This window comes from Trachemys scripta, chromosome 2 (assembly GCF_013100865.1).
Source record: "Trachemys scripta elegans isolate TJP31775 chromosome 2, CAS_Tse_1.0, whole genome shotgun sequence".
Lineage (NCBI taxonomy): Eukaryota > Metazoa > Chordata > Testudines > Emydidae > Trachemys > Trachemys scripta.
The window spans coordinates 144,626,137-144,639,594 of NC_048299.1; the positions used below are offsets into that span (position 1 = coordinate 144,626,137).

The window sequence follows — 13,458 nt, forward strand, 5'->3', positions numbered from 1 at the left end:
TAACCCCCGCCCTGCTGCGCTCTGGGGATGCTGCCCTGCTGTGGAGCTCTCAGGTGTCTTGAACTGGAATTTGTTTGGAGAGAAACTGCTAAGGAGCCTTATCAGCCCCGAGCAGAGAGTACCTGGGAGCCTGCCTGGGTCGGGCGGGTCTGGTACAGCCTCCCCCCAGATAAGGCTCTTCCCTGGACCTGCCACCCATTGGAATCTGGAACGATTCCCTCCGAGGTAACACCCGGGGCAGCCAGGGCAGGGCAGGGTACGGCCTGCTCCCCTGGAGCGTTAGGGCTTTCAGGAGTCAGAGGTGCCAGCAGAGCAGGTTGTACGTTAAAGCAACGAAGGCAGTTGGGGGGCAGAGGAATTGGGTGCTTTGCCATTGCACTTGATCAGCTCAATTTGAAAATTCTTTCAAAGGAAATCCAGATGTATACATCTGACTGGGGTACATGTACACACATACACACGCACACTCACATGTGCACATACACGTACACGCATACATACACACATGTACACATACACATATGTACAGATGTACACATACACGTACACACGCTGTCCCTGGAGCGCCCCAGGATGCGACTGACGGGGTGGCTGGCTATTATGGAGGCAGAAGGGGGTTGGGAGAAAATAATCAAGAAGAACTTTTGCTGAAAATGCAAACCTAAGCTGGAAATCTGTGCAGGGCTGGGTCAGCGAAAATGATCTTTTGAGCTGTTCTTATTAACCGTGGTCCTGTACTTCCTGGTTTGCGTCGGACCCAGGCAGGAGACTGGGCTGCTCTCAGCTGTAGAAGCCATTGGAATGAGCCAGGTCGGAATGAGCCAGGCCCTCAGAGCCTTCTGCCACCAATCGCCCCAGCAGTCACTGATCCACACCAAACCACGTCCTTCCAGTCAGGCAGTTTCATATGCACACGTCAAACCCTTGGTTTGCCACTCAGACACCACGGTGATGGGCACAGTAAGGACCGAGAGACGCTAAACAGGCAGACAGACAAGGAAATAGTGGCCCTGCCTACAGGTGTGTGTGTGGTGCAAACGGATGAACACCAGTTGCTGGCTGAAGGCACAACCTTAATTCCCACATCCCCTGTCTGTCAGCTATCGTTCGCTTGGCAGCCTGAGCTCCGATTTCTAACGCAGCGTTTTGCTCTGGCCTATTGTGGTTCTCATGTCCGGGGGCCCCTTGGCCCCTGGTATCAGGAGCGGTGCTAAGGAGGCTGCTTTTCAAAGGTCCTTAAGTAGGGTTGCCAACTTTCTACTTGCACAAAACCAAACGCCCTTGACCCAACCCCTTTCATGCCCTTCCCCAAGGCCCCACCCCCACTCACTCCAGCCCAGCCCACCTCTCTCAGTCGTTGGCTCTCACACCCTCACTCACTTTCACTGGGCTGGAGCTGGGGGTTGGAGTGCTGGGAGGGGTGAGGGCTCCGGTGGGGATGCGGGCTCTGGGATTGGGCTGGAGATTAGGGGGTTGGGGTGCCAGAGGGGGATCCGGGCTGGGACAGAGGGTTGGGGTGCGGACTCTGGGAGGGAGTTTGGGTGCGGGAGGGGGCTCAGGGCTGGGGTAGGCGATTGGGGTGGGGGTGTGGGGTCTGGGAGGGATTAGGGTACAGGAGGGGGTTCCGACCTGGGGCAGGGGGTTGGGGTGCCGGGTGTGAGGTCTGGGAGGGAATTTGGGTGTGGGAGGGGGTTCCGACCTGGGGGTTCTGGGTGCGAGCTCCGGCCAGGCGGCGCTTACCTCAGCCAGCTCTTGGTCAATGGCACACCGGTGCTAATGCAGGCTCCTGACCCCTGGTCTCCCTCCGCTGGCAGGCTCTGAGCAAGGCCTGCCCAGAGAACATGGATGACGAGCTCTCGATCCTGCTGACAGCACCCCCCAGCACAGACAAACTCCAGCACATCTTGGAGGTGAGCAGAATGGGGAGGTCGCAGGGGTTTTACCTTAGCCCTGGGGACTCCTAGAAAGAAGAGACTGGAAAATTCATATTTCTATTAGATCCTTCCGAGTATGCATTGGTGATATAAACTCACTGGGTGACCTTGGGGTAACTCACTTCCCCCTTACGGCATCAGTCTTCTCCACTATCAAATCTACACTTGGGAAGAAGGACAGAAGCCCCGACAATCACCTTCACCTCTGGGTGTCTGGTCCTGGGAGCCGAAACCAACTGGACTATCTGCCCCATCTCCTAAACTGCCCTGTCTTTCCCTCCTAGGGCCTTGTCCTTAGTGCTCAGCCTGGCCCCTTCCCAGCTTGTCCCTGACCTTTAAAGGACTCTCCAAGCCCCTCCCATGCCTGCTTCCCTTGGGGTCTCTCTCCTGGCTGAGTACAGGCTGCCCTTCTATCTCTCAGCAGGCCTGGGTCCTAGTCACAGGCTGCGTCTTGTCACGTGACCCCCACATTTATTCCCTTCACCCTAGGGACCTGCATCACCTGGGCCAGGTGCAGTTGAGCTCCAACCCCTTTCCCTGCCATCTCACCCTGGGACAGGTTGAAACTGGTAACCTGTGGGTAACAGTAACTGGTTGCTCCCAAAGGTGCTGAAGACACAATGGAAGAGGAAATCCTTTGGCCTGGATTGAAATTATTCCGACTGAAAGTGAATGAGAGAAAATAGGTCCAGAGTTCTCTTCCTAGCAGCAGAAAATGTAGCGATTGATAGAGGTTCAGGTCAGAAAGGACTGTCGGAGAAAAACTGAGTTCTTACTATTTGTTTTGGTACAGCAAGTCAGATTATTATTAACTCTTAACTCTATTATTAACTATTAACTCTCACATGTGCAGAGGGAGAGAGCTAAACAGGTCTCTCAACAGGTAAACAATTACAGCAAGCATTTATACTTTTTGTTACAGACAATAATGAGCAACAGTTGCATTTTGTTTATACATAGGCCATCTTGATATCTCATTTCCTCAGTTGTTTTGACTTTTGCCAACATACAATTATTTTCTATACCTTATCTACCCAAGGTCTTCTACACTTTATCTNTTGCCAACATACAATTATTTTCTATACCTTATCTACCCAAGGTCTTCTACACTTTATCTATGCTGAGGTCATCATAACTTCTTACACAGCTCTTTCTCACCTGCCTCACACAATCCTCGCTTCTACAAATCTCGCGTTATCAGGGTTACAGTTAGCCTGACTCTTGCTAACAAACGTCATGCATTACAGTTCCCTTCTGTCAGTTCTTTTCTCTGCTTCCACAGGACCATTATGTGCATCTAGTCGCCCCTCCTGTATAACTCAGGGCTAGAATGTGACCACGTGGTTCCTTCAGCCAACCATAGCATGGGACTGAGTCAGAGCACGTCTTTTGGAACGACATCCACATGCAGGAGAGCCAGCTGGCTACCAGAAAATCTCTCTTCTGCAGTGACGTGGGGTTAAGGGACACGGGGGAAAAGATATGGCGGCTGTGACTAAACTTAGAGCAGCAAGGCCAGGAAAACCAGGGTTAGGTCCCAGGCCTGGCTATCAGATCTGCTGTTTTCTATTCCTGGCTTTGGGACCATGAGCGAGTCTCTGCACCGCCTCGGTTTCCCCAGCTGTCAAGGAGCTAATCAAGGTTTTGTTTGTTCTCCCCATTTTACAGGGTGGGAAACCGAGACACAGTTGGGACCTGTCTACACTACAGGTCTGTCGTGCATTTGTAATCTGCTGACCCCCACATGTTGTTCAGAGCCTATGGACAACACAGCTCCTAAAGGTACGTTTGTTCTGTGCTTATCCCCTCTGTACCAGCAGGGCTGGACAGCATTTCTCACTGTGATGTGGGGAGCAGGTCCTGGGTACTAAGGGTCTGAAGAAGCTCTCAAGGACTAATTTTTTAAAATAATTGTTATCAATGAATTGGGAGAAAACATACAATCACTGCGGATAAGATTGAGGGGTGACAAAATACAGGCAGAGTGGTAATTCCTGATGGGGTGAGGGCAGTGATACAGAGCGATCTGGCTCATTCAGCCAGCTGGACCCATTCAAAGAAAACAAGTTTGAGCAGAGCCCAATGCAAGGTCCTATACGTGGCAACAAGGCACGCCGGCCACACCTCCAGAATGGGGACGTGGATCCAGGAAAGCAGTGACTCTGAAAAGGATTTAGGGGCCAGAGTGGAGAAGCCACTCAACATGAGCTCCCAGTGTGATGCTGTGGTGAACAGGGCTAAAGCCATCATTAGACGTAGGAGCAGAGCCGTGAGTAGGATAGGGAGGTGACACAGCAGCAGTGAGACTGCTATTGGAATAGTGCCTCCAGTCTTGGTGTCCTCCTTTGAAAAAGATGGTCCTAGAAATTGGAGCTGGGGCAGCAAAGAGCCATGAAATGTTCTGAGGGCTGGAGAAAAATGCCTTCTAGTGAGCTATGGAAAGAGCTCAACCTGTTTAGCTTATCAAAAGAAGATTGAAGGGGACTTCATTGAAGTGTTGAAGTGCCTTAATGGAGAGAAAATACTGGGTATTAAAGGGCTCTCTAGTCTAGCAGAGAAAGGCAGAACAAGACCCAATGGCTGGAAGGTGAAAAGAGACAAATTCCTATGACAAATAAGGCACAAATCTTCAACAGCGAGGATGATTGACCACAGGAAGAAGCTACCAAGGAAAGTGGTGGATTCTCCATCTCTTGATGTCATTAATAAAGACTAGATGCCTTTCCGGAATGTGTTTGCCCCAAAAGTAGCTATTGTGGTAGACAGGAGGCCTGTGATATGCAGGGGGTCAGATTAGATGCTCTAACGGTCTCTGCTGCCCATAAAGTCTACTCATTTCTGAGAAACCGAGTGTAGCATTGGGAGCAGCTTGTGATGTTTTACCCTCTAGCCGGCTTGCTTTCTAGAATGAACACTCATTGAGTGGGGTGATCCACAGGGAGTAGCTCAAACTTCCAGAGTGTCAGCCCTGTGGCAGGACATTAGCACTGCAGGGGAGGGGTGTGTGTGGCAGTGACATCACAAAGGCCTTTTGCAGAACCTCAGCCTATTGGCCAAAGGTGCAGGGGAGGTGGTGACCTCACAGAGGGATGCTGACATCAGCCGGGCAGGACAGGGGCGCAGGGCCAGGGAAACCTCAGAGACCCCTGTGGCTTTGCTTCAGCAAGTCCCCTTCTCGAGATCTCTCTTTGAGGTCTGAGAGAGTATTTGGGTTCATGTATGTGAGCACCAGGAGGAACCTCTTTTGAGTTTTCTCCTTTCTTTTTCCTGATTTCACTAGAAAACTGACGTCCCTGTTTAGAAGGTAAGAGCCTCCGAGAGGTTTGGAACCTGTTGAGTCTGATGCATCTGGCGCCAGCTGAATTTTAGGCATGGAAAACACTAGCTTAAGGTGGCCAAATTTTATTCCCCACCTGGGATTTTGTCCCTTAGAATCTCTGGGGACATTAAGGTTTGTCCTTTTTGTTTTACCTTTTCCTCCATTCCTCCCTCCTTTCTCTTCATCTCTTACTTCTTTTGTCCTTTCCCCGTTCCCCTCCCACCACCAGGAGGGGTGTGTGTGTGTCGTCGGGGGTGCTCTACAACTCCCATTGTGGGAGGTCCACCGAAAAATGTGGCGTTGAAATAGTGCTCAGACAGTGATCCCCAGCGGTGACCTGGGCCATCCTTTGGGCTCTCTGGTGAGAACCCTCATCCCCCCGCCCCTCGGTCTCTACCCTGATTGGCTGAGCAGGGGGTTATTGACAGGGAGGAGACTCAGGTCCCTGTTGTTTTCTTTTAAGACCAAGTAAATAGTCATAACCAGTCATATGTTCAACAAATTTTGCTGCTTCTCTGCAGTTCATTATTTTCTCTACCATTCCAGTTCTCCTAAAATACTTGCTGAATAATTACTATGAACTCTTGCTGGTCTGGAACTCACTTGAGAACACTTTATTCAGGTCATTCAATGTCTGAAATTCAAGATCCGATGGTTAGTTTGAAAATCAGGGCTCTTGGGTCCTATTCCCAACTCTGCCACGGACTGGCTGTGTGACCTAAGACAAGTCAATTCTCCTTTCTCAGCCTTAGCTTCTCCCTCTTTCAAGTAGGGATAACAATCCGCTCCTACCTACCTCCCGACAGGTGGAGGATGGGGATCTATTGGAGAGTGTCACTAGGAGCAGTGCATAAGATGAGGTGTCCTATCACGTTTACTCAGATCAGATTAGGACATAATAGAATGGCTGAAATAGTCTATTTTATTTGTATTTTATTATGTTGCAATTGTTAAGAGCAGCAACTACTTAGCTCAGACTGAAACATCTCATCTAATTTTTGAGATCTAAGTGTCTCTTCTTTGTGTAGCTCAAACCTCCAAAGTGTCTGCCCTGTGGCAGGACATTAGCACTGCAGGGGAGGAGTGGGTGTGGCAGTGACATCACAAAGGCCTTTTGCAGGATCTCAGCCTATTGGTCAAAGGTGCTGGGGAGGTGGTGACCTCACAGAGAGATACTGACATCAGCCAGGCAGGACAGGGGCGCAGGGCCAGGGAAACCTCAGAGTCCCCTGTAGCTTTGCTTCAGCAAGTCTCCTTCTCGAGGTCTCTCTTTGAGGACTGAGAGAGTATTAAGGGTCACGTACGTGAGCGCCAGGAGAAACCTCTTTTGAGTTTTCTCTTTTCTTTTTCCTGATTTTACTAGAAAACTGGCGTCCCTGTTTAGAAGGTAAGAGCCTCCGAGAGGTTTGGAACCTGTTGAGTCTGATGCATCTGGCGCCAGCTGAATTCTAGGCATGGAAAACACTAGCTTAAGGTGGTCGAATTTTATTCCCCACCTGGGATTTTGTCCCTTAGAATCACTGGGGACATTAGGGTTTGTCCTTTTTGTTTTACCTTTTCCTCCATCCCTCCCTCCTTTCTCTTCATCTCTTACGTCTTCTGTCCTTTCCTCTGTTCCCCTCCCACCACCAGGAGGACTCTGTGTGTGTGTGTCGTGGGGGGTGCTCTGCAGTGGGAACAGGGACAATTCTCCAACTTTGGGCAGTCGAGAGCCTGGGTGAGATAAGGGGCGTTAAAGCCCTTTGTAAAGGAGAAAGGGGAGTTTCACGGTGTTGAGCACCAAGGAATTCTAAACTTTGCTAAAACATCTAGTCTGCAGAAACCAGAAATGGTTGGGGCCACATTGTAACCATTGTCTTTTTTAAAGCCCATTGAGGGATGTGAGTCCCACCCTTTTAGGTATCTGGGGTGCTGGGAGAAGAGAAGAGGTGCCTGTCTCTATTTTATGGCCTCAACAAACTACGTGCTGTGCCCCAGTTCTCGTCAGAGATCCCTGAAAAAGAACGTCTTCCCATCCATTAACATACCTGGAAAGATACTGGAACTCCTTATTAAACAATCAGTTTGTCAGCACTTACAGGACAATTTGGTTCTTAGGACTAGTGAGCATGGACTTGTCAAGAACAAATCATTCCAAACCAATCCTAGCTCCTTCTTTGGCAGGGTTACGGGCCTAGTGGAGGTGGGTAAACAGTAGATGTGATCCATCTTGGTGTTAATAAGGACATTCTCACAAACAAACTAGGGAGATGTGGTCTAGATGCAATTAGTATAATATGTGTGCACAGATGGTTGAAAGCCCGTACTCCAACAGCCCAGAACCAAACACTCCTCCTCCTGGGCAGTGTGCTCTGACCTCTAATGGTCAGATGCTGCTTAGCACTGTCAGAGCAGCTTTTGCTGGGGGATTCTCCCAGCACTTTCCAATAGTGGGAAAGTATGAAATCCCCATTTGACTGCTGGGGACAGAGCCTAGAGCGGGGAGCAACTTGCCCAAAGTCCCACAGGTCAATAGGAAACCAGCAATGTCCAGTGTGGCCCGAATCTCACACGCTCCTTTGTCTCCTTTGGGTCTCACAGGAGCTCATTGAGGAGCTGCCTGATAACTCTCCACCCGGCGCCGTCCTCGCTAACTCCCTGATTGCTGTGGGCAACCTCAGGTACCGAGACCCTCCGGCCCGGTTCCCCTAACCCCAGTGCTGCTCAGGCCCAGGGCTGGGAGTCACTGCCCCTCCCACTCCCACTCCCAGGTCACCGCCCAAGGGTGGCTCCTCTGGCAGAAGTGCGGGGAAGGGTCACTCTCTCCTGGCTGGGCTGTTCTTTTCACTCCAGTAACATTGCAACGGCTTTGGGGAGAGGCTCACTCCCAGGATCAGATACAGGAGGGGCAGCAGGGTGCAGGGAACAGGTGCTATTCCTGCCCTGCCACTGTCTGTCTGAGAAACCTTGGCCTTGTCATTCCCTGGCTCGGTGCCTCAGTTTCCCTTCTTGCCAGCCTGTGCCTATTTCCCTGCAGTTTAACCTGCGTGTTGGTGCCAGTCCCATCCCCGCACTGCACAGTCTAATACTGGCTCCTCTCTCTTCCAGCACCATGACACCTGCTGTGGAGCCAGAGCTGGAGACCCACCTCCTTCGAGCTGCCCTGCACGCCGTCTTCACCCTGGGCATGGAGAAGGACACCGCCCAAGTGCAGGTAGATCAGCTAAAGTCATGGATTGAAGAGCCAGCTGTCATCCTGCCATGAGTCCTTGCTAATTGCCTGCAGTGGGATGTGAAGGAGAGAGGCCAGGATATGTGTTTGGGGGTCACACCAGTGCTTCCCAGAGACCCCACTTCCCATCCTGTGGCAAGTTTAGCCCCAGTTTCCCTAATTCTGACCCATGGCTCTCCCTTGCTTTCAGGATCTGCCTAGGGTCTTGCCAGACCTCCTGGACGCCATGCTGGGGAACCTGCTGGCAGAGTCCCCAGACACCGACAGGCTCCAGTACATCTTGGAGGTGAGCCCGATGAGAGGGGTGGGGGCAATTTTACCTTCACTCTTAGATCCATTTTCCAGTCTGTCCTCCTAGCCGGGCCCCCAGTGGGCATCCTTGGTCAGGGCAGTCAGTGCAATGCCTCCTTTCCCCACAGCACATTAACTACTGGATCGTGTCCAGGGTGCCGCGAGAGAGAGCCAGGGCCGTTAAGAGCAGCACGGCCCTGCTCAGATTCACCATCACCCTCCCTGAGTTTGACGTAAGTGATCTCTGACCCCAGCTTCCTGACTCCAGGGGTAGGTGATCTGGCTCTGACGGGCTGTAGGATCTGCTGCTGCAGGGGCTGTGGGTTAGGAGTGTTCCTCTTGGGAAGGCAGAGTCAGAACAGAGAGTGAGCCTGGCTTGAGTCAAGTTCTTCTTGTCCTAGTTAAGTGGTGACTCTGGGCTTTTAAGGGGACTGTGCTCCAGGTTCATGCCTCCCTGTCATCCTGGAGCAGCTGGGGAAGCAAGTCCTCATGGAGGGCCCTGTCCACAGCCCTGTGCTGCAGGCTTCCTTGGGGGCAGAGGAAATTAAGGGTCTGGCTCTAGCTCCTGTCCTCTAGCATCTCCTGCAGAGGGGCTGAGGGGAAGGAGAGTCCTGGCCCGGGGGGACTGGGAGCTAACAGGAAAATGCTGATGGAGTCTCCTCTCCCTCTCCCGTCCATTAGAACTCAGCGGAATTCCCCAGGATGGGTCACCACATGGCACAGCTGGCTCTGTCCGTCAGTGACCCAGCCAAGGACATCAGCCGGCAGGCCAGGGATGGGGTTTACCGGCTCTACCAGCTGCTGCTGCACCAGAGGGATAAGGAACCTAGCTGGGAAATGGCACCCGCTAGAAGAGTGAGACTGGGACCCCAGCCAATTTCTCTCAGACTGACCCCGGCTGGAGGATGAGTCTCTCTATCTCTTTCTGTGTTCCACACCACGCCCTGCAATTCTGTTGGGCCAGGCACGCAGCGAGGACTCTGCCCACTGTGCAGCCACCAATGGGATTGGAAGGACACAAGCCCTGCAACCAGAAGGACAAATGTGTGTGTCTCTCTCTCCCTGTCACCTACTCCCTCCTGGGGGAAACCCAGCAGCTGATGGGGGAAAAGTTGAGCAGCTGCATTAGACTCAGGAGATTGGGGCGGGGCCCAGGCCTCATTCCCATCCTGTGGCCATTCGCTGGCCTGGCACAAGGAGCCTGGTGGGGAATGAAAGTGAGAGCAGGTGCTCCTGGGAAGGGAGATGAATTCACCTCCATGAGCAGGAGCGAGCCAGCTTGTCTCCGGAGCAGCTCCACCCAGCTCTTTAGCCAGGCTAATTAATGACAAGCTTTGCCTCATCCCAGACTTATGTTCTTAGGACAGGGTGCTATCGCTCTTGGGAAGGGCAGGAGAGTCCCCCAAGTGCCCTCTGCGAGACTTTCCTGTCCCACAGGGCCGCACCCAATTCCTAGTGGTCTGGTGTCTGTGTCACCCGAGCCACCATCCAGAGTTGCTCCCATCACTGGCAGCCTGGGAGGCCAAGGACTGACGGGTGATGGCGTCTGACCAGGCAAGGCTGAGGCACATGGGCAGGGGACGCTTGTCCTGCTGCTGGCAAGGCTGGACCCCTTCTGGAGAGAACAGGAGGATTCAGTCAGCAGTAGGGTTACCATGTCTAATAAATAAAAAAAGAGGACCCTCCATGGGCCCTAGCCCCGCCCATTTCCGCACCCCTAGCCCCGCCCCAACTCCACCCCTTCCCCGCCCTAACTCAGCCCCCTCCTTCCTCCCACTCCCAGCCATGGGGAAAGGGCTGCCCCAGCGCTACCGGCTTCACGGTTTGCCGGGCAGCCCCCAGACTCTGCGCCCCCGGCTGGCGCTTCCCCAGCGCAGCTGGAGCCCGGGAAGGGAAGTGCCTGGCCCGTGGCTCGGGGTCCGGAGGCGGGGGGGCTGCCCGAAGCCAGTAGCGCTGGCTCGGGCAGCTCGGCTCTTAAAGTCTGAGAGGGGAGGAGCGGAGCAGCTCAGCTGGAGCCCGGGAAGGGAAGTGCCTGGCCAGCGGCTGGGGGTCCGGAGGCAGGGGGGGGCTGCCCGAAGCCGGTAGCGCTGGCTCGGGCAGCTCGGCTCTTAAAGTCTGAGAGGGGAGGAGCAGAGCAGAGCAGCCGCGGGAGGGGAAGTGCCCGGCCGGCATTTTCCCGGACATGTTTGGCTTTTCGGCAATTTCCCCCGGACGGGCGTTTGATCGCCGAAAAGCAGGACATGTCCGGGAAAAACCGGACGTATGGTAACCCTAGTCAGCAGGGGCTGCCGATCCGTCCCATTCACCAGGGCTGCCATCCTGCGGCTTCAGCATTAGTGGCTGGGGTGACTTGGGGAAAGGTCTCAACCTCCCCACATCCCACTTCACTGCTGCCAGAATCCCTCCTGCTCCCCCCGCTACAGTCCCCTCCCTACCCAACCTGGGTGGGGCTGGATGAGAGGGGTCTGAGAACTTGAGCTGTGGATTGGAGGTGGAACAGCTGTCAGGGGCACTGAGGGGGAAGTGGCAGGAGCTCCCCGTACAAGGAGGGGGGTTGCCACTGGAGGTCACTAGGAAGGACAACAAGACTCCATAGTGGGGGTCAGGAGGGGGAATCCATCCCTCAGAGGTGGGCAGGGGCTGGGTGGAAATGCTGCTGGTTCCAGGGGCCGTTAATCCCCCCTGGTTCCTCGGAGGCGTCTGAGTCTCAGACAGGTTCTCGTTCCCTTGCAGCAGGAGGACGACACGGCCAATGTGATGCGCCAGCTCCGTATCATGCGGCACTTGCGCCAGGTTCCCGAGGCGCTGCAGGGCCTGTGCCTCTGAGGCCACCAGCAACTCCCGCTCTCTGCTGCAGGTACTGCTCTGGCTCTCTGTAAATGGGGAGCTAGTGGAAGGGGAAATGGAGCCCCCTGGCACTCACAGAAACCCTCTCCCCTCTCTGTGGAGCAGGGTCCTTTCCTCTGCCCCCAAATTCCTTCATCTGGGACAGGAGCTCTTTCCCTCACACCCATTCCCCTCCCCCCTTTCCTTGATCTACCCCCATCCCATTCCCCCTGCGCCCAGGCAGAGCTCTGCCTGCCCCATATGGTGCAGAAAGGCCTGTGATATGCAGGGGGTCAGATTAGATGCTCTAACGGTCTCTTCTGCCCATAAAGTCTACTCATTTCTGAGAAACCGAGTGTAGCATTGGGAGCAGCCTCTGCTGTTTTACTGTCTAGCCGGCTTGCTTCCTAGAATGAACACTCATTGAGCGGGGTGATCCACAGAGAGTAGCTCTGTGACATACTGGTGGAGGGTCTGCAAGGTCCATGGCCACCCCAGCCACCTCCACCTTGCCTGCCTCATGGGGGTTTGTGTCAGAGGACACCTTCTCCTTCTCCTTTCTTTCTAACTTCTTAGGGCCCTGGCCCCTCATTCAGCCACTCAGCAATTTCCTAAGCAGGCCGTGTCTTTTGATGTGGCCTGCTTCTCTGCCCCCAAAACAAAGAACTCTTGCTCCCATCTTGGCCTTAGGCCACGCTTGTACATTTTCTCATGCCCTTCTCCCTGGGCTAACCTTCTCAGCACAGCCCAGGCATGCTCTCCTTCTCTGCTCTTTTTGTCCATGGGCATAGCAGATCCTGGGTTGATTTCCCTTTGCAGGATCTCTCACAGGTATTGCTGCTGCTGCATCTGTAGCTCCACCTGCACTTCCTTCTGCGTCTGTTGGTTTTCTAGGAGCTGCAGGAGAACCCCCTAGATCTGCTTTGGCTGCTTAGCCAGTCCCTGGAACTGAAGTGGGAAATCCAGCGACCAGCTTGGTCCCTTGATACACCTGCTTGGGGGAGGGATAGCTCAGTGGTTTGAGCATTGGCCTGCTACACCCGGGGTTGTGAGCTCTATCCTTGAGGGGGCCATTTAGGGATCAGGGCAAAAAACTGTCTGGGGATTGGTTCTGCTTTTAGCAGGGGGTTGGACTAGATGACCTCCGGAGGTCCCTTCCAACCCTGATATTCTATGATTCCTTCAGCAACCAAGACTTCCCTCACGGATCACAGGGGGAACTCAATCCTGCCAACTATGCTAATCATAAATGAATCTACTCATCGTTAGGTGCCACCCGGCGGCCAGGCATGGCATCACAGCCCTCTCGCTGGGCTAGCGTCCCCCATCCATGGTCGCTCCACCACCACGGCAGTTTCTCTGCCTGGTAACTCCGGCCAGGTCACCACCTTTAGTCCACCCTTCTGGGGCCCAGCTTGCCTCACACTAAAAGTCCAAAGAGGTCTTTCCACAGACAGAAGTCCTTCTGCCATCGCTGGGGCACTTGCTCAGCCTGTAGCCCCCTTGCTGGGCTTGGGAACCCTCTCCAGGTGCGTGTACGCCGCCTCCTCTGGGGCCGGTAGGGGAACCCAGTCCCACCCTGACATTGATAGCAGCCCAGGGCCCTGGACCCAACAGCTAGGTCTGCTCCTTTCTCTTTGCTGCACTTTTCCAACCTCTCTTCTCAAGTTCCCCTCCAGGCTTTCCTTGCTGCTCTGAACTTCCTACCTCGTTCTCAATCCTGTTGCTACCCCGGTTGGGCTGTATCACCACTGAAGTCTGGCTCTTTAGGGGGGCGGATATGGTGCCTCTCAGTTCGGGCTCATTCTGTAATCAGCTTTCTGTGAGTGCCAGGGGGCTCCATTTCCCCTTCCACTAGCTCCCAATTTACAGAGAGC

At 53.7% G+C, this 13,458-nt stretch overlaps 1 protein-coding gene and 1 long non-coding RNA gene across 8 annotated transcripts; one reads left to right on the forward strand and one right to left on the reverse strand.

Moving 5' to 3' along the window:
• Positions 1–1,713: 1,713 nt before the first annotated feature.
• On the forward strand, positions 1,714–9,688 carry LOC117872897 (maestro heat-like repeat-containing protein family member 7). 7 transcript variants are annotated; one of them, XM_034761740.1, is made up of 8 exons: positions 1,714–1,910; positions 3,603–3,716; positions 5,215–5,385; positions 7,834–7,913; positions 8,341–8,446; positions 8,655–8,750; positions 8,884–8,988; positions 9,437–9,688. In XM_034761740.1, exons 5-8 carry the CDS (start codon positions 8,345–8,347, stop codon positions 9,662–9,664), a joined length of 531 nt encoding a protein of 176 aa, XP_034617631.1. In that variant the 5' UTR covers positions 1,714–1,910; positions 3,603–3,716; positions 5,215–5,385; positions 7,834–7,913; positions 8,341–8,344; the 3' UTR covers positions 9,665–9,688. The 7 variants fall into 7 exon arrangements, with proteins under 7 accessions (XP_034617631.1, XP_034617632.1, XP_034617633.1 ...); XM_034761741.1 differs by having other exon boundaries at positions 5,215–5,238; XM_034761742.1 differs by lacking the exon at positions 5,215–5,385.
• On the reverse strand, positions 1,927–9,780 carry LOC117872899. The gene is made up of 3 exons (XR_004644617.1): positions 9,649–9,780; positions 8,381–8,512; positions 1,927–1,974 (listed from the first exon to the last, which is right to left on the reverse strand). It is a non-coding gene; the product is annotated as an uncharacterized LOC117872899 (long non-coding RNA).
• Positions 9,781–13,458: the final 3,678 nt, after the last annotated feature.

Excerpts from the sequence above, each read along its gene's own strand:
- LOC117872897 (XM_034761738.1), top strand. The coding sequence starts at position 7,693 with ATGAAATCCCCATTTGACTGCTGGGGACAGAGCCTAGAGCGGGGAGCA. Across the intron at positions 8,751-8,883 it reads GGCTCCAGTACATCTTGGAG|CACATTAACTACTGGATCGT; the intron begins GTGAGCCCGATG and ends CTTTCCCCACAG. Across the intron at positions 8,989-9,436 it reads TCACCCTCCCTGAGTTTGAC|AACTCAGCGGAATTCCCCAG; the intron begins GTAAGTGATCTC and ends CCCGTCCATTAG.